Source organism: Cygnus atratus, chromosome 3 (assembly GCF_013377495.2).
Source record: "Cygnus atratus isolate AKBS03 ecotype Queensland, Australia chromosome 3, CAtr_DNAZoo_HiC_assembly, whole genome shotgun sequence".
Classification (NCBI taxonomy): domain Eukaryota; kingdom Metazoa; phylum Chordata; class Aves; order Anseriformes; family Anatidae; genus Cygnus; species Cygnus atratus.
In genome coordinates, this window is record NC_066364.1 from 26616264 (window position 1) to 26640461 (window position 24198).

At 40.7% G+C, this 24198-nt stretch overlaps 1 protein-coding gene across 15 annotated transcripts in view; it reads right to left on the bottom strand.

The window, feature by feature from the left end:
- The window catches only part of DST (dystonin), a 301653-nt gene that overhangs the window by 185797 nt on the left and 91658 nt on the right, over positions 1 to 24198 (bottom strand). For all 15 annotated transcript variants that reach the window (XM_035542995.2, XM_035542999.2, XM_035543008.1 and 12 more), the window contains 2 exons: positions 21361 to 21422; positions 1536 to 1625 (listed from right to left, as the gene is read on the bottom strand). In XM_035542995.2, coding sequence (XP_035398888.1) covers positions 1536 to 1625; positions 21361 to 21422 — 152 coding nt within the window. The remainder of the gene's footprint in view (positions 1 to 1535; positions 1626 to 21360; positions 21423 to 24198) is intronic.

Sequence of the window (24198 nt, forward strand, 5' to 3'; positions counted from 1 at the left end):
GCTAAAACGCAGCATTTTGAGGGATGTTATGCCTCTAGAGAAAAGCACACATATTCCACTGAAATCACAACTGCAGCACGACACACACAGAGCCAAGAACATAATTAGGCCCTATGACGACAAGCTGCTGTAGCAAACGCTGACAATGCAGGTTCTACAAAGGCATGGAATAGCTTCTTGGACTAACAAGAACTCAGCATTTTATCCTTCATAGGTAGATATTTCCCTTCTGGATGGTTGAAACACAGTGAAACAGTAATTCATCATCTGTTGCCAGAAAGATAAATCCTGCAAACCATCCATATACTTGGTAGCCCTACACACAGTTGTCACATAACTTCTACTTTGACTATCTGCTTTGAAAAAGTAACTATTACATTTGATAAATTCTAAGAAATAGATCTGCGCTTCTAAATTACCTCATTTCAAAATATTAACCAATATTACATCAAATACACTGTGGGTGAGGCTTCTAACTAAGACAAACCGATTTTCTGCCATCATTTTAAAGCCTTCAAGGCTTTTTCTGAATTAATTGTGAATTGGCAATAGAGATTGCATGTATAAAAGCTTGGTTTAATGGAATTTCTGGAACTACTGTAATTCCCTAACTGAAAAAAAGAAAAGTCCTATAGGATTTTGATAATGTTGCACCTTGGTTTTGTACAGCTTAGTGAAAGTAAACAGATACGTTAAACCTTAGCATTTTAGCTGTTCATAAAAAAGGCCAAATAAAAATTTGTCCTTACCATACCTCCATTTTAAACATACATGTCCTGGTTTACCAACATGAGTTCTTTTGTCCTTTCTATGGAACTACTGCAGAACACTGAACTAAAAATCGACTTTTACATTAGCAGACACCACACTTCAAACACTGTTAGTACAGTTATGGGGGTCGGCACCTACCCCCTTATCCTCATCCTCCACATCCTCATGCTGTTCATATGCGCATGCTTCTGTTGAACTCACCAACCGTAAGGTCTTCAAAAAATCTCGCTCTCTTGGCTAATGAATATAACAGACAGGAGACAGGACAGCAAAGACACAAGACAGACCACAAATGAAAAGAAGAGCATGAAAAGAAGAACATAACGAAGAGAACAAATACCAAGCAAAGGAAGTAATGCTCACAAAGAAAGGAAATGACATCTGAGGAGTGTGTTAGACAATTTCAGGGACATTTTACCCTTGCTATTTGTAAGTTACTCCCTCTAACGGGAAGGGATATTAAGCATCCAGTACTTGTTAAAAGAAAAATTATAAAGAAAAGGGAAGAGCAGAAAAACTAGTATATTACCCTATTAAGAAAAGAAGTCTCACTGACCACAAGAAATGAAGCAAACAGATTGCATTCTCCTACAGAATTCATGGTGCAATATTTTACCAACAGAAACATAACTTGTGTCTTTGGTATCAAGTCACAGGTTATGGGAAATACCAAAGAAGTTTCCAGCAGCCAATATCCTAAGAGTTAACAGAGTGTATGTATACATAACAAACTGGAACTCCTGCATTCTGATTTAAAAGCTTACCAAGGTGTCTCCAGAAAGGACTTCTAGAAGCGAGATTAAGTTATGTCCATCTCTTAGGTCTTCATATAGGTCATTCACATGTTTTCGAACCTGCACAGATAAATGCAAAAGTAAAATTTAAGCTCCCCTTTTATACCAAAGAATTCAGTCATATAAACAGTTATCTTTTAATATCCACGCATACACATACATCAACTTTCACTTTCATGACAAATTTACAAATCTAAATTCTTTATAATAACAGGCAAAATTCACACCCTTGTCTGCACTCATACTGTTCCATTGCATTTTATTTCATTTTATTGAAAAACAGTGTCAAGTTATATGCAACGAATGCATATAGCAACCAAAAATCAGTATCTGACAGTTTAAACGATACCAGATATTCACCTATTTTGACCTAAATCTTGATCGCTTACAGATGAGGCCAGCTAGACTCAGTGAACTGTGAAAAAATGTACAGAGCAAAATCCTGTCTTGGCACGTGTATTACCCTCAGCATGCACGTTCACTGTTGTCAGGCCAGAAGTCGATGCACATTCTGCCTTGAAACATATTACTAATCAAGCCATATGGCCCACCAATTAACAACATGTTTCCCAGTGCTGAGTGAGTTTTGTCAACAGCTCACACATCCTTTTACAACGTTCCAAAGAAATATGATGTTTAGTTGATCTGGGGAAGCCAAGGGCACACACAGCCCTTCCCACCAGCTGCAGAGGTTAACCCTCCTGACGGCTCTGCAGTGCTCTTCTGCCCGTGGTCACCGACCCGTTGGATCCACTTCCCCTATGCCCCCTAAGAGACAGCCAGCCTTTGCCACTTGACCTCTTTTGACTGAAACGGGTTGAAAAGAGCTGATAACCACCAGATCCTGGGAGGCCAGCCATGAGTGAGGGGGCAGAAGTAATGAGAAGAGAGTCAGCTGAAAGCCTTAACTTTTCTGATGGGAACAACAAAGCTGAAAGATGTCTGCCCACAGGCCAACTTCTTGGTTTTTAGCGTTAGCTTAGCTAGCTCAAGTATAACCTTATTTGAAATTGTTAAAAATTTCAGCCAGTCGCTCTTTAAAAGGGAAACAAAGGGCCTCACTTCTCAGATGCAGAGATTCTTGACACTGCCAGTCAGGGCAGAGGTTGAGGGCTTTTCAGATACAATTTAATGTTGATTCACTGATGTTTCCAGTAAGGCACCAGGTCAGAAACTTCCTAAGCTTCCAGATGATAAAATACAACATCAAAAGGTTCTTCTAAAGTTTTCACATCTACTAGAGACAAACTGTGCTTCCAATACAAGATCTGTAAGACGATCCCCTGACTGCCAGCATTTCTGTGTGCATGACGAGGACAGCAGGAATCAATCCAGACCTTTGGCCTTATGCAACAGTTCTGTTTACCTGACTTTCGGGAGGACTTCTAGATCCATCTTATTGATTAAATCACTGCCTCCATACTGGTGATCAGCTTGATAAATGTTTTTTAATTCAGGTTTTCTTACTCCAACTTCTAAACATGAAATTACCATGTGACCCATTTTTACAAAGACCATCATCTTAATTGGGAATAGTATCAGAGTATATTTACGTTCGTGTTGAAGACTAGCCAGAACAAGTCGTCTAGAAGATTGTTCCAGAAGGAATTACAACAGATAATGTTTTCCAAACCATTTATAAAGATTCTGCAGATGCAATCAAGGTACATGCACAATATCACTCTTATACATAGCTTTATAGACTCACACACATATACAATGTAATTTAATTTTAATCCCAACTGTGATTAAAAATCCAATGTGCAATTATTTTTTAAAAAATGACACATGAAAAAATCTCTGGGAATATGAACTGCTGTTAAGCTAAACAAAGAAACAAATGTTCTCCTAGTATATATGTGGCAGAAAAAAAGGAAAGCCTCAAAGATAACATGAAAACCCCTAATACTAGATTTTATTATGCTAAATGCTGAAAAAATGAAAAGCACAAGGGTCTTCGTTTTTTAACCCAAAACAACTGTGCCTTTTTAGTTTTCTATTCAAAGAACCATGGAAAACTGAGTGCTATACACTTTCCCACAAAAGCAGGCAATTTTTCTACAATAAAACCCTGTGAGAGGGTCCCCCTCCTCCTTGCCCCTCTGGCCAGGACGTGTCACTCTCCAGCTCCCTTAGGAGAACTGAATCCTAAGCCAGACCAGAGCCACAGTGCAGGCTGGCGACTACAGACAAGGGAGGACATCAAGTTAAGGACAGAGGAAAGGGGTGTACATCTAAAAGACACCGGACCAGTGCTGCTGAAGAACCATGGCAAGCACACAAGTCAATGTCTCCTCTCTTTTCAACACAAAACTCCTGACAATGGTAACGTGCAGAATCGTGAGTTAACAAAATTCAACAGTTTCTAATCTGTCCATTTTGTTTTCTCATCAGGTGCTGTATAATTCTGTGCCTTAAAGATGATTTATCCTCTGGCCTGTCTCTCACAATGTACATTTGTTTACCTTCGGTTTGTTTCTTATACTCTGACGTTTCCAAAGTATTTCAGAAACAACCATTTTCCCCAACTCATCTTTCTGGAAATCACAGATGTTTCAGAGACGAATCCATACGATTTATGAAGAAAGTGCCATAGAGGTCTCACAACAGGAAAACCAGCAATATGCCTTAGACTTCTTTCTTAGTTCCACCACTGACTGACAGTTATTGAGAAGATTAATCAATTAGGACATACTACTGTGACATGCTAGCTCATGATAACATAATACAGAATTTGTTCCAATGCCCTGAGCAGCAGATGTGTACCTAAAAAGATGTATTTGGGCAACTGACGTATAGCAAGTGTGTTCACTCAATGCAGGAGGCCACATCTAGAAGAAACACCTTGTGCTTCTCAAGAGATCCTACATTGCTACTTGAGGAAAAGCTCAAAAAACCTCTCTCAATCATCACTCAGGCAGGTTTTGCCTCTCAACACATATAATGAATTCTTAGATCTTTAAGCACACAAAAACCAAGTATTGTTTCACTGCTGTTTTCCTGACACACTCAGACTCCTTCAAATCGTGTCATACCACACGTATTCAGGTGGGAGTTCCCGGATGGATCCACGGGATTTGCAGACCCCCCTTGCATTTCATTAAGACTTCTTGTGGCTTTTCAATAAAACAGCAGAATTGTCAGCCCTGCGCTCTGCAAGGTCCACGTGCGAAGTAGGTTACATGCTGCCTCAGGCAGCTTTTTGCAATATACCCATGTGAGTGTGGGAGATTTGATAATTTGGGCATGACAAGGGATTCTTTAAGGAAGATGTGGGAGGTATTTAGTGGCTATGGGGCATATGACAAATGAGAAGCAAAATGGCTTCATCAGTCAAAAGGAGACAGAGAAGATTTAAGGTACTGTTTCAGAGATGATTCATCTTCTGATCTTCTTCTTCTGGCATGCATACTACAATGTTTGTGTCAAGTAAAGCTCCCCCCCCCTTGATATGAGCATGAGATATTTTTCATATCATATATTCCCAGTAAACTTAAGCTCTGCATTGAGGAACCTACGCTGCCACTAATAAAAACAGCTTTTAAAATTGGAGCAGACACAGAACTGTAATCCTGCCCCAGATCCCAGCACATTAGGCACTCTACAAATGAAGACCGTAAAGATGGTTGCTGCCTCCGAAAGCTAGTGAATTAATACTCCACATAACTTGCATAGCTTCATCATACTGTTCAGCTGACGCATTTGGTTGACCCTGCAATCGAGTTGTTATCAGTTACAACCCAGTAATCAGTACAATTCCCCTTCTGCAGTTAAAGGCCCTGAGCCACAGGGCTTGATTTCCTTTTCTGTAGGCTGGTGTCACAACAAACCTGACACCATTGCCTTCAGTCTGCCTGGTTCTCATTTCCAGTGACAGAAAATGAAGCCGTGATTCAGCTGCATGGGCACACACCTAAGACCATTTCATGTGCTGAGGGTTATGCCACTTGGCCCAAAGCTTCTTCTCCAGGATGAAGGTTTGCTGATGTCCGTCCAGTCCATCTCTCACAAACCTGTCCTGAATACCCTAACACACCACAACAGCCCTAGACATCTACACATCTGAACTGAATCTGCACACAGTGACCTCTGGTTTTGCCATGGGCCACAGCAAAGAACAAGCTACAGGCTGTGACTATAGGTCTTGGCAGTGAAGTCACCTAAAACCTCTTTCACTGATGCACTTCACGGAGCCACAGCCAGGTAGAGAATCTGACCACAACTGTACAAAAGAAAAAAAAAAAAAGAAAAAAGCGGGATGAAACTTACCCACTTCTTATTTTTTTTCTTGATATGTTTAGTTGTGCTGTGCTGATATTGGACAAAATCTGGCTGCTTATGCCTGTATGGATGAAATGGGAAAGTCTGTCCCTGCTCTATCTGCAAGCAAAATCTGCTTGGTGTTGAAAGGAAGGAGAGAACATGCACTGCTAAAACTCTGTGAAAACAAAACGATCTCTACCCTTTTTCTGCTTCAGAAGAAAATCTGGCAGGAAAATAGTGTTGTGGCCCTTTTTGTGTATAAAGGGGATGCACACCTGGCATGGAGACACCTCACAGACATTGGTTCAACAGCACAGCGTGCCTCAGCCCAGTACCTAAAATGCAAGGGATTACGTTCTCAATTGAAACAGTGTAGGAAGGAAAGGAAATAATGTGTTGCAGAATACTGAGGAGAAGGCAAAAGAGGCCAGAGAGAGAGAGCGTATGATCAGATAAGGCAGGAACAGGCAGCAGCTACTCCCATGTGCCAGAGGCAGCCAGGAACTCCCTCAAGGAAGTGAGGCAACTGCGCGACCCTGGGGCCACAGGCCTTGGAGCCAAGGCAGACTTTGTGCTCACACAGTTGCAATCGTTCCAGTTTGCACAGGCTGACGAAAGCAGACGATCGTAATCGGGTATCTTTCTTAAAATATTGGGATTTTTCTTATCTATGTTACAGGTAAGCTGAAGAGATCATTGAGAGAACAAGCCAAACCAGGCCTTTCCTTACATTTTTCAGAACTGGCAGTAGTCGAATCAAATCTGATTCCTGTTTTTGAGAAACTGAAGTTTTGCTGACAAGCCTTTATTAAAAAACAGCGTTATCCCCAGGCATCATCAAGAATTACAACACTACAGAGCCAAGAGAGGCCTTTCAGGCTACACAGCCTGGGAAAGTCTTTTCAAGTACCACTTTGTTCGCTTGGGGAAGTGAAGTTAATTAAATGCACAGCCCAGATACAAAGCACTACCAACTCCTCGGAAGGAAAATGGGATAGGACTCAAAAGTTAGAGCTGCAGTGGGTGTGTTTGGAAAAAAAAAGGTCAGGCCTTAATTACCACTGAGGTCACTGATAAATCCTGACTCAATGCCCGTAGAAAGATCATTTAAGACTCCCATTCACTTCGGTAAATTTTGGATCATGTGAAGGGCTTCAGATTTTTGGCTAGAGTAAAACATAAGATAACAGACACGGACGGTTAAAAGCTGCTGTAATTGTACCATTCCACAGAAAATGTCATCACTCAGACCACTGCAACATTGCTGTGGCCACTGCCTAAGATCCTGACATCTTCATGAGCTTCCCTAATTTTTCAGCTTCTTAAAAATGTATTGAAGATTGTTTCTAGAAGACAAATTGTACAACAAGCACTAGTGAGGAATGAGGAAAAAGCTTTCTGTAGGTTTTGAAAGTTTGTATCTTTCAGTCCTTTCACCTTTTGAATACAAAGGAAGCATACTGCCAGTTCCAACTGCATGGCAAATAAATGTAAGATATGAATAAAGAACTAAAAAAATCTTACACAAAGTTTTATTTTGTTTTTATGCAAAAATAAAGATTTACCATGCCAATACACACAAAGCATGATTTATGCCATTCTTCCTAAAAGCTCTGAACAGGCTGCAACAAGATCCTTGCGAAAATGCAGCGTGTAATTGTCAGAATATCGGATTTGTTGAAATTTTCCCATGTGACTGATTTGCCAAGCAAGGCTGCTTCCTCCAATGTCTTCAGTACTACTTATTTTGCTCTGCAGACTTCTTAGATTGCCCCGCACAGCATACACGAGTGTTGCTTGATACACCCCAAGGCCACTCCACCTCAGGTAATTCAGATCCCACCAGCCTGCTCAGCACAGCCAGGCTCTGAGCTGTGGTCCATCGCCAACCCAATGGCACCCCTAAAGATCAGGGAGCAGAAGCTGTTCTGTGCAGATCAATGTCCTCTCTCTGACTCTCTCTTATGTTCTTTAATCTCCTTATTTTTAACCAAAATTTTATTTGATAGAGATTCTGGGGAAACAACAAACTCCAAATACATATCCTGGTCATGATCTTTTGTACTGAAGCCTATACTAAGCTGAACACATTCTATTGAAAATAAGCAAACGCAAATTCTGGCATAATTTAATCACTGAGTAGCCCTGCAATATTAACCTTCAGGCGCAGCTTTTCCCCAGGGGACAGCAGTGGGTGCAGCCAGCACAAGCACTCAGCTGCAGATGGTGCTGTTCCTCCGTCTCTGTGTGAATGTGCTCGTGCTGGACATGCACCGCCAAGCAGACACTGACTTGCTTCCCCCTGGCCCAACCGCAAGTGGGTGGTAAGATGGCATAAAGGGAAAACTTGTGCTCAGTCTCTTCTTCATGCCTGTTCACTGCCAAGCAAACCCTGGTCAATCCACTTTTAGGTCCAGTTGTCAAAAACTCCCTTTCCCTTCATTCTTTTCCTCACCAGTCTGATAATCCATTGTACTGGAAACTTCTCTTGTAGCTACGCTGGAAATAAATCATTCTTTATTTCATACTCATAGTTTTCTAGCCATTTGTTTTTGTTCTGGATATTAATTTTCCCAAACAGCAGGCTCAGCTAATGGTACTCCATTTCATAAAATCCCTTTATGATTTCAAATTCTTTTACTAAGTTACTTTTAAACAAGTCTCCCACACAAAGCGAGTTCAATATCCCTGATCTTTATAACAGATATTTTAGAACAGAAGATTCATCCTTGGCTGCAGTCTTGGACTGATCCTTCACTTACTCATCTGGCCAACATTGTACACACTACTAGCATTGGTACTTTGTGATTTGAACACACTTAGTGTGTTCCACCCCTCTGAAACCCTGTCCTTGTACCTGAATTTGAATCAGTCAAAAAATAAAAATAATTTTTTTTACATTAACCTTCATGTCTCTTCCAGACATCTAGATTGCCTGATTAACCCACTGCTTTTGCATACTCTGTTTTGCATCTTATCCCCCACCTCCCATTGTTTCATATGTCTCTGGATAACTCTTAATAAAGCAACATAACTAGAAAAAAACAAAACACACAGTTGTATGACTTTAAGGTAAATATACTATTGTTCATATCAAAAAAAAAAAACAGGATATTGCTAAACCTTGTCCTTATATTTATCATGTTCCTATATTCGGTTTCACAAAATGCATTCTAATATTCTCCTAATCCCCAACTCAGCAAGTATGCAAGCATGTGCATAATCTTATGTATGTAGTAAGCAAGAACTAGGACACAAATATGCACATTTATGAGTTCTTTTCTGGATTTCAGTAGTTCTGTGATACCTCAAACAATTATTGCACAGGACAAGTTTAACCAAAAGTCTTAAGTCTTTTTTTTTTCCCCCAAATCCTTATTTCTGCCTATTGCAGAAAAATAAATCTTGTCTCCATTCCAACTCCCATCTCAGATCTTTCTGAGGTAAAGGACTACATCAATTAATATGGGTTGTCAGTACTAGAACCAAGGTCTGGCCATTAAAAATACCTCCACAGATCCCATTGCACTTAGTCATCATCTTTATCATGGCACTACCTCCACTGCTTGTAACACTTCCACAGTCTTGGTTGGCTGCAACTAACTTTGCATATTGGGATCAGCAAATACATCTGAATGGAGCCCATGTTGTACAGATTCACAAGCTCAGCAGAAATGGTTATCTGCTAACACAAAACAGACATCTACTCCGTTATTGCCACAATTTAAAGCCCAAAAATATTAAGTTACAGAGCTTTAGTACCTGTTTAGTACCTATTACTAGCTTTAGTACCACCGAAGTAACCTTCACCCTACGAACAGCTCCCAGTGAGCACGAAGGAGATGCCACACACTGCAAGTCAGGGGAGGTCCTGTGCAATGCCACACGTGCTCCCAGCTCATTAACAATTCTTGTACCAGTTGTGACTAATGCCCAGGATGTCCATCCCTCCCCTGTTTTGCACCTCAGTAGCCCTTTATGATTTTTCCTCAACGCCATGCTCCTTGTTCAGATGCTTTTGTGTATAAGACTATGTATAAATCTTAGAAAAATAAAAACATTAAAAGTGCATTATAAAACCCGCTCAAAATCTCTTATTTTCTGATTGTTATGAGATGCAGCCTCAGCATATATTACTGGTGATAACTAAAATGTGACTCACAACCTGCTTAAAGCCTAATTTGTAACTTTTGTTCTGTTCCCTTTTAAAAATATTTTACTTACAAATGCATTAATACCAAGTAATGAAGAATACAAAGCAAACATCATTAAGTTTCACATTATCTTCACGTTACTTTCACGTTGCCCACTGAAAGCGGGCATTCCCACTGAAACTGTAGGATTGATGCAGATTGAAATCACTAATTTAATGAAAATATAAGCTTCATAAAAAACTTGTCATTGGTCAGCTCTAAGACTCAAAGTTGAAAATTATTTTCATAACAGGGTTGGTCTATATTAGGCTTGTCACTATCCCAGAATAATACAAATGTGAGGCTAAAAAGGACTAAACAGATCATCTTATTCAATTCCACGGAGTGCAGCAGATTAAGTTTGGTGTAAATGCTCCAGAGATGCTTGTTTAATTTATTCTTGAAAATTCAAATGAAGGAAATTTTACAATATGATATGTACACTTCAATGTTTTACTATGATTACTATCCTTTGGGGGGGGGGTACTTTGCCTTGCTAATCTTCAAACTAAATCATCTGTAAACTAAGCCAAATTTTTTGTTTCTCCCTCCTTAGAGCCTGACTTTGGAAAAGACTTGTTCACCCCCACCTCTGCATAACCCCCTTTTTACATACTGAGGACATGCTATCATGTCTCTGTTCAGTTTTGTGTTTCAGACTCAATAAACACAGTTCCTCACAACCTGTCCTTGATTTTCCAAGAATACATATCTTCTTAGTGCTTTATTACAGATGGCTGCAAACTTCTTGCCATCATAATGATGAGGTGTAGCGCAGCCACATGGAGTTTCACAACCGCATGCCCACAAACGTACGGGAGAGCTACACGTGTCTACAAGAAGGCAGGGTTATGAGCTGTCTCCTTGTCTGTGCTGGCCCACAGAGAGCATGGGGAGTTAATCTGCAGCTATTGGAGCTTCCTAGGCATGAGCAAACTCAGCCCAGTAGAGGAGATGGACCCTGTAAGAAGCGTGGCAGGGTGAAGGCCGCACTTCCTATTGACAACGTGACACCAGGCCTGAGCCAGAGAAAGGTGCAGCCACAGTGTTACAGAAACAGGGTAAAATTGCAAGGATGAAGTGACAGAGCTTGAGTCCTCACTTGAGGATGCAGCACAGAAAGGTGTCCACACCCACCTTTGATGGAAAGGACAGTGGGTCCTTGCTCACTGCATGGCCCCCCCGAGGCAGAGGACGCTGTGGCAGCACCTGATGGCAGCCATGACGGCAGCCACAATGGAAGGCCATGGCTCTCGCTAGTGCCAGGTTTGGCTGCAGTCACAGCTGTTAATGATGACAATACCTAAGCAAATTATATCTCAGAACCTTTCATTCAAGCTTTCTGATAGTAACCTGCTAATGAGACTACATGTGGGAGCACGTCAAAAACTTGAGGTACACCACTCACACAGCATCCCCTGCATCTGCTTGCTTTCAAAGATCAGTCGTCCAGCCAAAGGTTGGATAGATGATAGTTCAATAATTTGCCTCACTGCCTTCCCACAGAGTGAATTACTCTGTAAGATCTGTAATTCCCCATTCTTTCCTTCTGTTTGGGAGACAGGTATTGTGCTTGCTATACTCCGGACTCCTAGGAGTCCTTTGTGAATTCTTAAATAAAATGATAAAATGCTATAAATGACTTCAATTAGTTTCTAACTGTTAGGTGAATAAAACTGCGCAATTAGAAAGCACATAACTTCTCTAAATGTTCTTTAAACTGACCTTTCCTTATCTTAATTTTACTCTAATCTTATTAAAATGTGTTTCATCAAGTCAGTGTTATGCAGTCTAAAAAGGATGGAGTACTTCAGCCTTCTCTACACCATTCAATAATACATCTCATTTTTTCGCCTCAGTAATGCATCTGTATTTCTCCTTTCTTCTTCATATTCTGACATAATCACAGAACCTTTCACTTGTGGACTTTTATGTCACTCTCTTACCATAACTCATTCTGGACCTTTGCTTGTCTGACTGTATCCCATCATGCTTTACTAACTCTTTTATACAAATCTTTAGTCCTATTACCTTTATTTCCATTTTTTGTACGGCCCGTTTTCATTCGACTCATCTCTTACAAGCAGCAATATATTCTATACTGTGCCTCCTATCTGCGCTGCCCGTCTGCAGCCTGTCTTTGTGTCTTCAACACAAGCGCGTTCAGCGACTGCCAGACCTCCTGCATTCCTTCCTCTCTTAGATTACCTCCCCAGGAGACCCTACCTATTGGTTTCCCGAGTTTGCAGAGTTTGGCTGCTTAGAAGCTCGCTGTCGGTTTTTTTCTTCTCACTTCTCTCTTTTCTTTGAAAGGTGAGCCTGCGATTTTGCAATCACTTGCTGTTAAGTTACATTCCCCTTTTATGTTTTGAAGCAGTGCTTCCCCACCAGTGGAGACCTAACTAACCAGCAGTTTTGCTAGAAACTTTCTTAACCTGCTAAAACAAGTGTTATTTCCAGCATGCTCTGACAGGCTGAAGGTCTGTCTCTGGGTGGCACTTATCCCACAACACACATGCCCACACCAGGGATAGGGGTAGCCACTCTCATTCCTGCAACAGGCCGGCAAAGAGCACACAGCGAGCCCCGACCTGTTGGGCACACCTAGCTGAGGATGAGCTGAGTTGTGCCACAGAAAACTCTTTTTTGCATAGGCTACAAAGGCCATGCAGACGACCAGTTTAAATGCAGATCTCTACACCTGTTTTTTCTGTCAGTTATGAGGATAAATGATTGCCACAAGGTCCTGTGCTTTGAATGCTAGATGGTGACCAAAAAAACATTGTTGACCTCCTTGTTCCAATTCAACACCTCGAATCAACAGCAGCCACAACCACCTTTTGTCTCATTTTATCTTTGGCCGGAGACATGCTTCTGCTTCACAGTGCAACCAGTTTTCTTCACCCTTCATCCTTCCAGTTTGCCCTCTCCCTTCCAGCCTTGGACCACATGCCACCAAATACACCTCATCATGGATGAATTGTTTAAAATATTGAAATGTAATGTTAATAGCATGTATCAAACCCAACCAATAAATCTGGCTTTCACAGCTTAAAACTACAAGGATACATTAACTCAGATGAAAGGCAATATACTCCACACCTGCCTAAAGCAGGTAAGAGGTAAGGTTGGCAGACTTAATATTCAGATTAGAATCCAGATTCTGTATCTCAGTAGGTAGATGAGGATTTCAAACATTACATTACTACTACCTTTAAATCTCCCTGTTCAAAGCACCAAAAACGTCTTTAACAGACAATACATGCTTCTTTACAGGAAAAAACTTGTTTACTCAGATGTATTCTTATGTCCCCATGCAGTCACACACCTATATTACCTCAGATCAAGCCTGGCATCCCAAAGCATACAAAATATTGTTGTAGAACAAAATATTTTGGAATGTTTATGACTGAATGTTTGCGATTGCTTACTGTCTGGAGTCCAGCTAGAGGGACAAACGTTACTCCCACTGGAGCCAATGGCACAGTTACACTGGCCCCATGGGGGCAAGATCAAGCCAGAGTATTTCTAAATTGGTATATAAATAATTATTAAATGTGGACACATCAAAAGTACATGGATAAAATATAATTCCATGCATAATTTAACAATTAATTAAAAAGCCAACACTTAATTGCAAATGGTAGAATTTTATCTCTTATGATCTCTAAGGATAAATAATTAAATATTGAATAAAATCTGTGCTGAGAGCTAATTGCAAACAATAAACCCACAAAAAGAGAATGAATTAATATATCAGTCTATTATAGGAAACATATTGGTTCTAGTGTTTCCAGTCTACCATAGAATAACCTCACAGTAGACTTAATTCTCCTTATACTCATCCTTTCTCATATAAGAACCTACATAAAACAATTTAAAATAAATAAATAAACAAAAAGGATCATAAAAACATACACTCAACTGTTCCAAAAGTGCTGCATGCCGTAAAAATACCAATGCACTTAAGCTATATTTCATGCATATTTAATTTACTGTTTTCAATTATTCTCTTTCCTACTCCCAATTAGTCATGAAGTCTGCATGCATTAAAGAGGATCAAATAAACTTGAAGTCTGTGGCACAGTTTTTATTGACTTGATTTATTTATTTGCTTGCAGAGAGATTCTGTGATGTGGTTTATCATCAGCCTCTAAAACTTTCACATTTTGTCACTGCCTCACCAACCCCTGGTTACCTTCCTCCTTTGTCTAAACTTCTCATAAACACCTAAAAAGTCCTGAGTTTGCTTGCTGATCTGCTTTGCAAACACCTATAGATTATACTAAGCAGGTCACAGATGCTGTGAGGTTTACTTGTCAGTAGAAGATTTTTGAAAAATTTGTATACGCCATGTGGTATGAGTCAATTATAATTGTACATATTTCCAGGGATAACAACAAAATCAAATATTTCTTTACAGCATTAACAGCTGACTTTTAAAAAAAATTTGTGAAGGAACAAATCTCAAAGGAAAAAATACTTCTGCTTAGGCATGATGTTTGAGTATAGTCCTGAACACAAAAGGTCAAAAATTTTTAGGAGAAAAAATGAAAGAGCCTATCTACCTAGACACAAATAGGTCCTGCTGAACACTGAAAAAATGAAATAGAGGAGGAAATCCTCATATCTCAGCCACACCCAAAGACTAAAGCAGTGAGCTCAACAAGCTGCATGCTGTGTTTGAAGTGGAGCTGTACAGGTTACAACAGCTGTCAGAAATAACCAGGAGGAACATGCAGAAGATTCATTTATATGCACTTGCACAGCAAGCAATCTTCTTACTATTTTTATTAACACAGAAAAAAAAAAAAACATGCTTTTTCAAAGTATATTTCAGATATGAAAGGCAGTAAAGCTCTTTAAAAAAAAAGTCAGCACAGTTAGACTAACACCAAGGATTTCACACCTTAAAACAAATAAAAATGTAGAGCTAAAAAGCATTCATTTCTAAAAGAAGAGGTGGGGAATGTTAAATAACAGATTAACTGCATGGCTAAGAAGAAGATATCGTAGAGTAGAGCTATCTCTAACGATAACCACTAGCGTCAGTGAAGTGCCAGCTTTCAGCAAGGGAATGACTGCATCGGATCAGAATGGCCCCTCTGCCATTAAATGCATACCTGAACGTTTCACGAAGGTATTGATGCAAGATGCCATTTGCAAACCATGAGCTGTCTGAAGGACTCACAGGAATCAATAACGCTGGGTTTCTATTATGAATTATGCATTTAGTCTTTGCACAACAAAAAGCACTTATTTCTACAATGTCCTACCAATGTATCACTGCAACACAGCATGCAATTTTGAACACAGCTTTAAAACAGTAGTTTTAAAAGCATTTTGTCCAGCTACTTCTAAAAGCCTTCTTGCCCATAATACCTTTACAAGTGACTTTTGGAGCAACTAATGACTGTGCAGGGATGCTGCCCACTGCTCCCATCGCCAGCACACTTCTTCCCAGGTCTCACCGGTTGAGGGTCCCAAGCCAACCCATGCTGCGGGGGGCAGCAGGTGGTGGTACACCCCGCAGTGCCATGGGCAGGACAGGCTCCCTCTCAAGGCAGCTGCTCAAGGCACCCCAGGGTCCCATACTGCTGCTGGAAGGTCTGTTAAGAGGTGCTCTACAACCCTTCCTTCAGCAAAAAAGGGAACCACTTTTGCCCACGAAAGTGGTGGCATCACCGTCCCTCGGGGTGTTTAAGGAAAGGCTGGACCTGGTGCTTAGGGACATGGTTTAGTGGGTGACATTGGTAGCAGGGGGATGGCTGGACCAGCTGATCTTGGAGGTTTCTTCCAACCTTAATGATTCTGTGATTCTATGAAAAGAGAAAAATCATTTTCCCTTTCCACCTTTCCCTAGGTGTCCATTAGGTATCTCTATTTCCCATCGGAGCACTGATCTAACCAGCCTCTGGTCACCTTGCCATTAATCCCATTTTCTGTACATGATTATTTCTGATAAAGAAACTAAGTACTTCAAAACATCTTGTTTAACCTGTCAAGACTAAGCTGTGGTGCTACAAAACAATTTTTTAAATTGATTTGAAAAACAAATTGAATGACAAAGACAAATTTGTCTGCTTTTACTCATTTTTCATCATTACCTTTTTCTTTTCCCTCTTTTATCTCATTTCGACTTATATTTCACACTTTTTTCATTCTTTTCTCGGGCTTCAGGGGATTCAAAGGAATTTAAGGAAAAATTTCTGGGCTTTAAGGGAAATCAGATTTCACTTCAGACTCTTTAACCATGTGTGAATGCTACACCAGAATGAAAATCTTTTTCTTTCATTAATTTAGCCAGTTTTGTTATGTCAGGTGCTACTTACTGCTATATCAAGTACTAGAATTTAACATACTATTTTGACAGCAGCAAAGTGAAACACTAGAAGCAGAGGCACATTGTGAGAAGTTAAAAGATGAGATCTCTACCCCATTGCCACCCTACACTGGAATGTGAGTTTCTTTCTGGAAGCTCATACCACAGCAGCAGGTAAGGCCAATATCTCACCTCTCCAGCCTGTATGTCAACAAAAAGTAAAAGATAGCGTATAAACCAGAGCCTAACCATCAGACATTAAACAGTAGCCTTAATGAGTGCAATACTCTTACCATCCCAATGAAAAATTATTAAAAATTATAAAGAAAATATCAGCATTTTTAAAAAATGTGGTGGCAGTCCCTTTGATCATGAACTGTGGTATACAAAGAACAGCTGAATTTTCTAAATAACTATTACTTATCTATCTCTAAACCTACATATCTAGAGATTGTTTGCAGGAAATATTTCTGCAATGACTGTGGCTCTAGTTTAGTAAAGTACACAAACACATGCTTAACTGGTCAGCTGAACTGCCAAGGGATTAATCTCACACACTGAGGTTCAGTATGCACTTCTGTGCCTTGAATCCAGTGCAACTAAAGATGGACAGCAGAGGGCAGAAGGGTAAATATTTCTCAGCCATGTTGTTGTTTGTGGTTACTCAGCGAGTCCCTTAAAAGCAGAATTTAATTAGAGGAATGACAGTAGGCTACCATGCCATCCGCCCAACAAATGATGGTAACCCAAAAAAGCATCATGCTGTTGACCTAGAAAAAACTCTTTTGAATATACTGCTATAGAGGAATTAAAAGTCCGGTACTTTCCCAAGGACATTAGGTTGCAAGAGAATAGAAGACTAATTAAAATGGGCAAAGAAAGAACTAAACAAGCAGGGAAAAAGTAAAAAGAGGCAAGAGGAAGAAAGAGGGGAAAAAACAGAGAAAAGAAAAACAAACAAGGAACAGGGGAGAGAGAAAAGGAAGCAGGGTAGATAAAAAGTAAAGAACGTACATAGGATGGAAAAAAGATTAAAGAAAAGTGCAATCCATCCCCATGTCTGTAGCAGGAGTTCTGTCCACACACATATTGTGGTCAAGCCTTCCACAGTCTCTCCTAATTTCTGTGATCACCTTTAACCTTTCCGCAGTCTCTCGTAACTTGTGTGACCACTTTTATCCTTCCCACTTCTTGTTGAACCATAGTTCAGTGACAGATAAAGCACACCGACCTGTTTCAGTCAGTGGACTGAAAGCACCTCTAGGACACAACTCATCTGCCCCTAAGGTACTTAGATCACCTACAGACAAGGTGGTCCAAGACACACAGATTGGTCTCTTCTCTCTGCTAACCATAAAAAAAAAAAAGTAATCTAGACAACTAGCTGAAATAAATCTAGTGAGATGCCTGAAACAGGTTAGTTCTCATTTTTTCTTTTTCCTCTGCAACAAGCTATCAGCAATCTGTGAGCATGTATGAGCTGCATGGATTTAATACAAAATACAAGGTAACAAAGCAGAAAGCTATGACCCAAATTCAATGCAATGTATAGACCAGGAGAGCTCTACTGACTCTGCCAAAAGTGCGTTCATTTATGGTGCTACTTTCCCTGCATTCCATCCATTATAGAGTATTTTCTAAATATGTCCTTGTGTCTTAAGAGAGAGCATCTGAAGGATTAATCTAATTTCCATGCAAGTCATGGTCCTAGAAATAATGCTGTAAGAACAGAAAATGGAGAACTGTATCATCAACTGCTTTCAGACTGAAAATTTCCAAAAGATAAAGTTGAGTTGCTACATAAATTCCCAGTTAATGGAAGAACCAGTGTCAAATTATTTTGTTTGTCAAAAAGCGTTAAGCCACTATCCATCATTTTGGCAGTTTAACATCTTTATCAGTGAGATGGACAGTGGGATTGAGTGCACTCTCAGCAAGTTGACACCCTCAGCAAGATGACACCAAGCCGTGTGGTGCAGTCAACACGCAGGAGGGAAGGGATGCCATCCAGAGGCTCCTGGACAGGCTGGAAAGGTGGGACTGTGAGAACCTCATGAGGTTCAACAAGGCCAAGTGCAAGGTCCTGCATGTGGGCCGGGGCAAGCCTAAGCACAACCACAGGCTGGGTGGAGAACGGATTGAGAGCAGCCCTGAGGAGAAGGACCTGCGGGTGATGGTTGAGGAGAAGCTCAACATAAGCCAGCAATGTGCGCTTGCAGCCCAGAAAATCAACCGTATCCTGGGCTGCATCAAAAGAAGCGTGGCCAGCAGGGTGAGGGAGGTGATTGTCCCCCTCTGCTCTGCTCTTATGAGACCCCACCTGGAGTGCTGCCTTCAGCTCTGGGGCCCCCAGCACAAGAAGGACGTGGAGGTATTAGAATAAGTCCAGAGGAGGGCCATGAGGATGATTGAAAGGTTGGAGCACCTCTCCTGTGAAGACAGGCTGAGGGAGTTGGGGTTGTTCAGCCTGGAGAAGAGAAGGCTCCGTGGAAACCTTATAGTGGCCTGCCAGTACCCAAAGAGGGCCTACAGGAAAGCTGAGGAGGGACTCTTTGTCAGGGAGTGCAGTGATAGGACAAGGGGGATAGGGCAAGGAGTAATGGCTTTAAATTTGAAAAGGGTAGATTTAGATTAGATATTAAGAAGAAATTATTTACTTTAAGGGTGGCTGGTGAGGCACTGGCACAGGTTGCCCAGAGAAGCTGTGGATGCCCCATCCCTGGAGGTGTTCAAGGCCAGGCTGGATGGGGCTTTGGGCAACCTGGTCTGGTGGGAGGTGTCCCTGCCCATGGCAGGGGGCGTGGAAATGGATCTTTAAGGTCCCTTCCAACCCAAACCATTCTGTGATTCTATGAAGTTGTATTTGTGTAAGTTAACAATCCTTTACTTGAATCCTAAAGTGAGCAATCTGAGATGAAAATCAAGGCCAGCAATACATATATATATATATATATATATATTTACCTCTAACATCACTCACACCAAGAACTATTTGAAGATGAAGGCCTAATGCCACTGACCTTGTCAAGCAAGTCAAAAGGATTTAGTATGAACTCTTCACCTGATTGCCTTACAGGTTTAGAGTCTAAATCCTTTCTAAGCTACTCCCAAGAGGCAAAATGTATGTCAACAATGACTGTGCATGTTTGGAAATTGTTGAAAATAATGGTGTGTATAAACGTAATATTCGTTACACTGCTCATCTGTTAAAACAGGCATTGTTTTAAACTGGTATTAAAGGATTGTTCTCCAAAAAAGCTTCAGATGGGGTTTTCCACATCCCACAGAAAATTAAACCTGCATCTTTAAAAGGCATCTTTAATACAGAAAAAGATCAGTAGCCCCTACAAACACAGTCACAATTATCTTCAATTATGAGGAGAAATGCATGATGGTTAATTTGGAGATTGCGTTTTGCTGCCAGACTAATGACAATCTTCTTCTGCGGGTTTTTTTTTTCTTTAAATCTAATTTGCCTGAAGTACTGTACAACAGATAAATTTGTTATGCTGTAAATCTGGAGTAAAATCCAGAAAACTCCCAGAAGGGAACAGAGCAGGTCGGCAGCCTCTTTGTCTTTTCTCATTAGCAAGAAGACTTCCACAAGAGCACGGGACCACTTGGGTATCCCAGGACCAGGGTGAGGAGGTGTCTAAATAGATGAGGTACTGGGAGCAGCTGTTTCGACACAGCACAATTCCTTTGGGCCTAGGAAACCCATAAAGGAAAACCTGTTGGTATGAGCAGTATTTAGTGCCATTCTGAGGCTCCAGACTCACCCTTCTCACAGAGAGGTTATGCAGAGCAGCTGCTCGGAGGCTGATGTCAGGACCAATCCTGATGGCTCAGTCATGGCAGCAAGAACTGAAACAGCACTTTGCAAGAGAAAGTTCTCTCTCTATTGCTAAGAAAAACGGGGAGCAACTTAATGTCTGGGCTTTGCTAGCCCACAAAGTCATGCCATTTCCAAGAGATACCCTGATTTCAAATGTTTAAAAGATGCAAAACTAGAATTCTGCACCTTCTAAAGATTTAAGGAGCCATAAAAGTTGATTTTAAACATCCCTGAAGAAATTCTGGTACGCTTCAGCATCCGATATTTATCAAGTAGCTACAAGCACAGCCACAAGAAACAAAGAGATAATTAAGTCACCCCCTTAAAAAATGCATTTTTCTCTACATATGAACACAAGCAAATCTTTCCAACAGTGTCTGAACATTATACTCATTAATTAAATCTCAACTCTGACAGCTTGCAGATACATTTTTATTAATGGGACTTCTACATGAATTCAACCTCTGAAAAGAAATCAAAGCCAGTTATGTTAAGTAATTATACAATCTGTTTCTCCAGAGAAATGTCTGAGCTCGACAGTTGGCGCTGAAACAGCAGATTAAATTTAGAACTGAAGGACCATGCAGTGAAGGTGAACTCACAGCCTTTAGTTCTGTGTTGACTAAAAGCTGTACATGTTGTTAAACTGATGTGCTCTGTCCCTGAGACCAAGTTCACTACTTATTCAAAAGAAAGATGTTGAAAAGTGACTTTCATCCCTAGAAAGTCTCTGTTTCTAATCCACAAGCAGCACACTGATGTCACTGGCTGATCTAGAGTTATTCTTCTCAAGGTCACTTCCCTCTCCTCAACACAGTACTTAAAAATTATTTTAACCTTTTTTTTTTTTTTTTAATTTGCCTTAGCTGTGTTGCTACAGCCATGGCAGTCTAATGCTAGAAAAAAAGCCAAGCACTGTAGAAAGAAATAGTGTCCCTTAAAACTTTGTCCCATTTTAACTTCAAGTGCAAGTATTCAAACAGATCACCCGGGGTTATCAGACAGCAGTATTTCAACTCCCTCATGACTCCTCAAAGACAGAAACCTTGAGATTTACATCTTGCTAGTTTGACTTCCTTACTATATGCAATGCAACTGCATACTGAAATCAAACATTTAATAAAATGCATGATCACTGCTGCAATAATCAATCATCCAGACATCGCAGAAATATCAACTGACCTTCATGAGATGTTGATTTATCCATTTTGTGAAGGTCTTCTTTTGTACTTTGTCCCGTTCATCTGCAGGTAAAAAGGAAAAAGAAAAGGGTTTTCAACAGCTCTACAAATGATGCAGAAGATTTTTTAATAACAGCTTTAAAAAATAGCATTCTAATAAGGTTTAAAAAGAGAATAGCTTGTAAAAGCTCTGAAATATCCAATTAAAATAATAGCATACAAATGTTTTTGGCGGGACATCGCAGAATGTTACGCAGAGGTTTCCTGAGCAGAAGTTCCAGGTGAACATCTCCAGGGCTACAGCCCTGCTGTTAGAATAGGAGCACTACTAACAGAAATGTAACTTCCTAAGAAAAGTTGACCATCCATAAGATGATTAAAAAGATCAAAGTACACTTTTAAGAGCTATAAATACCACTTCCAGTCTCTATAATCTGATAAATTATTACAGTATTTACCAATAGAAAATCCCTTACAATATGAAAGCTGACTTTCTCATCATTGTGCTTTTTGACCGGAACATGACCCTTGTTCCAACATGCTTTAGTCAGAGAAAGCACCTTGTTTCTTTTAAACCTCTATAACATAAACAGAGGGTTCGTTAACCTAGTGCTGAGGCCCAGCTACTGCCAACAGTTTGCTCCGTGGTGTGGCAGTTAGCATCAGTGATTGCCCACAAAATACCAAGAAGAAATAACAAGAGCAATAGGGCAAGGAAGCATCCCACCACGGACTGGATGTATGTACATGTATTGTACAGAGCCGTGCTAAAGAAACAGTGATACTACCCCAGCTCAGGAGTTCAGTTACCTCCACAAAGCCTCGCGTGGTCATTAGGTGGTACAACTGCTACGGAGCCGCCCGGTCCCAGAGCTCCCCAGAGCAGGAGCTGCAGTGCATTAGGACCGGGACCATCTGTGCAAGCCTAAAATAGCCAGATCCCTTAAGACCCTGTACAACAAAACTGCAGCTGTTTCATTGACTTGGGCTATTTGTAGCGTGGCTGAGGAGGAGCAACGAGCTCAGGTAGCCAAACAAGACCCTTTCTTCAGCTGTGGCCATCACTAGAAGATTGAATCACATCCTGAATTTTACATTAAAATATTGTTTTCATATTGGTCAAAGGTAACGGAAGTAAAATAGATAAATAAAAAATCATGGGAAGTGCACATCCATGGATGTTCGAGTCGCTGGTGTGGTACTGAGGTCTTTCAAAATGGCCTGCGATCACACACGAGTCCATCCTGGGCCATGAGGAGCATTGCTTGCTGCTCCTCACGCTCGTGAGGAAGGAGTTCTCAGGAACTAACTCAAAAACAAGGCAAGCAAAAGCCTGTGAAGCTTTCTACAAGCTTGTACACATCTTTCCATGTGAGATCCACAGATGATTTTTTTTTTTTGATCCTTTTATAACACCTCTAATTTCTGCATTCGCTATGGTGATGAGTTCTGCAGTTAGTCTGTGCAGTGTACTCGCACATTTGGCTCTGTACAGAGCAGGAACTGTTCCCAAAACACCTTTTCCATACCACTCATGATCTCTAAGTTTCTGGCATATTCTGTTTCCCTCTTCATAGCTCCACACACACTTATACTAGTCAATGACCCAAAAAGAGAATTAGGAGACCACCTAAGAGTAAAACAAGCATTGTGTGAGGGAAAAATCGGACAGAGTAAAAAACCTTTTTGCTATGTAGACATTTTCCTATAGCCTTCATCCAGGAAGGCAGCATTTCCAACATCAGTAATTTCTCCTAGTAAGGTAGAAGCCCTGGCTTGGCAGATGTAGAGAACAGAAAAACAGAGAAATGAAAGATCCAGAACTAATTTCCCTTACAACTGTTCCATTATGGGTAGCTGTTGTAAAAGGAACACAACTTTTCTGAACTGCAGAATTTAGTAGGTACCAGTCCACAAGCGTACAACATGCCTGTTTTCCTAAGGTAACCTTCATCTAGTTTTGACTAACCACCACGAAAGTCTACAGTTAGGAAAATGTTACTGGGACAACAGGAAAAAAATAATAATCCCCAAAATTCCATTCCATGCATCTTGTTAGAACATGTAGTGACTATTAATTTCAACCCTACCTTCAATTAAAATGCCAACAGAAGTAAAAAGTGATGTTTGCTCCTCATATTCCTTTTATATATGCACATCAATTACACTTTTCTACGCTTGTAGAAAAATTGTATAGCTATGACATATACAAATGTGTAACAAGGAAGAAAACTGCCACCTGTAATGCCGAGAAAAACACCAGAATAAAAACCACTTGTGGTTTTTAATCAAAAAACAAACACAGAAAAGAAAACGCTGATTAGGATGAAGGTGCAGTGCAATAGTATTTCATGTGCTCGACCTCCAAGTAGAGCACAGCGAAGCCAAGTGAAGGAACTAGCAAACAGGCAGCCTACTGCCAAAGTAAGGCACAGCTACGAAGCGAAAGCCATTCAAAGTCTCTGGTGAGAAGTTTTCCCCACGGAGAGCCCTGCTATCTACCAGACGTAGCTCTAATGCCCTTCCATTACAAAGCAAACCCGCTGCTGAAGCTGCAGAGCTCCCAGGCAGCGATGCCGCGCTACTGACCCATGCAGCACATGAGCTCCACCAGCTTTGCTCTCCGGTCCTTTTCATCTTTAGCAAACGGTCGCATTCTTCACTTCAAAACCTCACAGTTCCCTTTCAGGGAAAAGCAAGCCGAGCCCAGGGCTTCTCCTAGCTGTCAGAAAGTAGTAACTCCCCTTTAAAAAAAAAAAAAAAAAAAAAAAAAAAAAACACGAGCAAACAGCCCATCTGCTGTTACAGCACGGAAAAACTGCGAACCCTCTGGATTTAA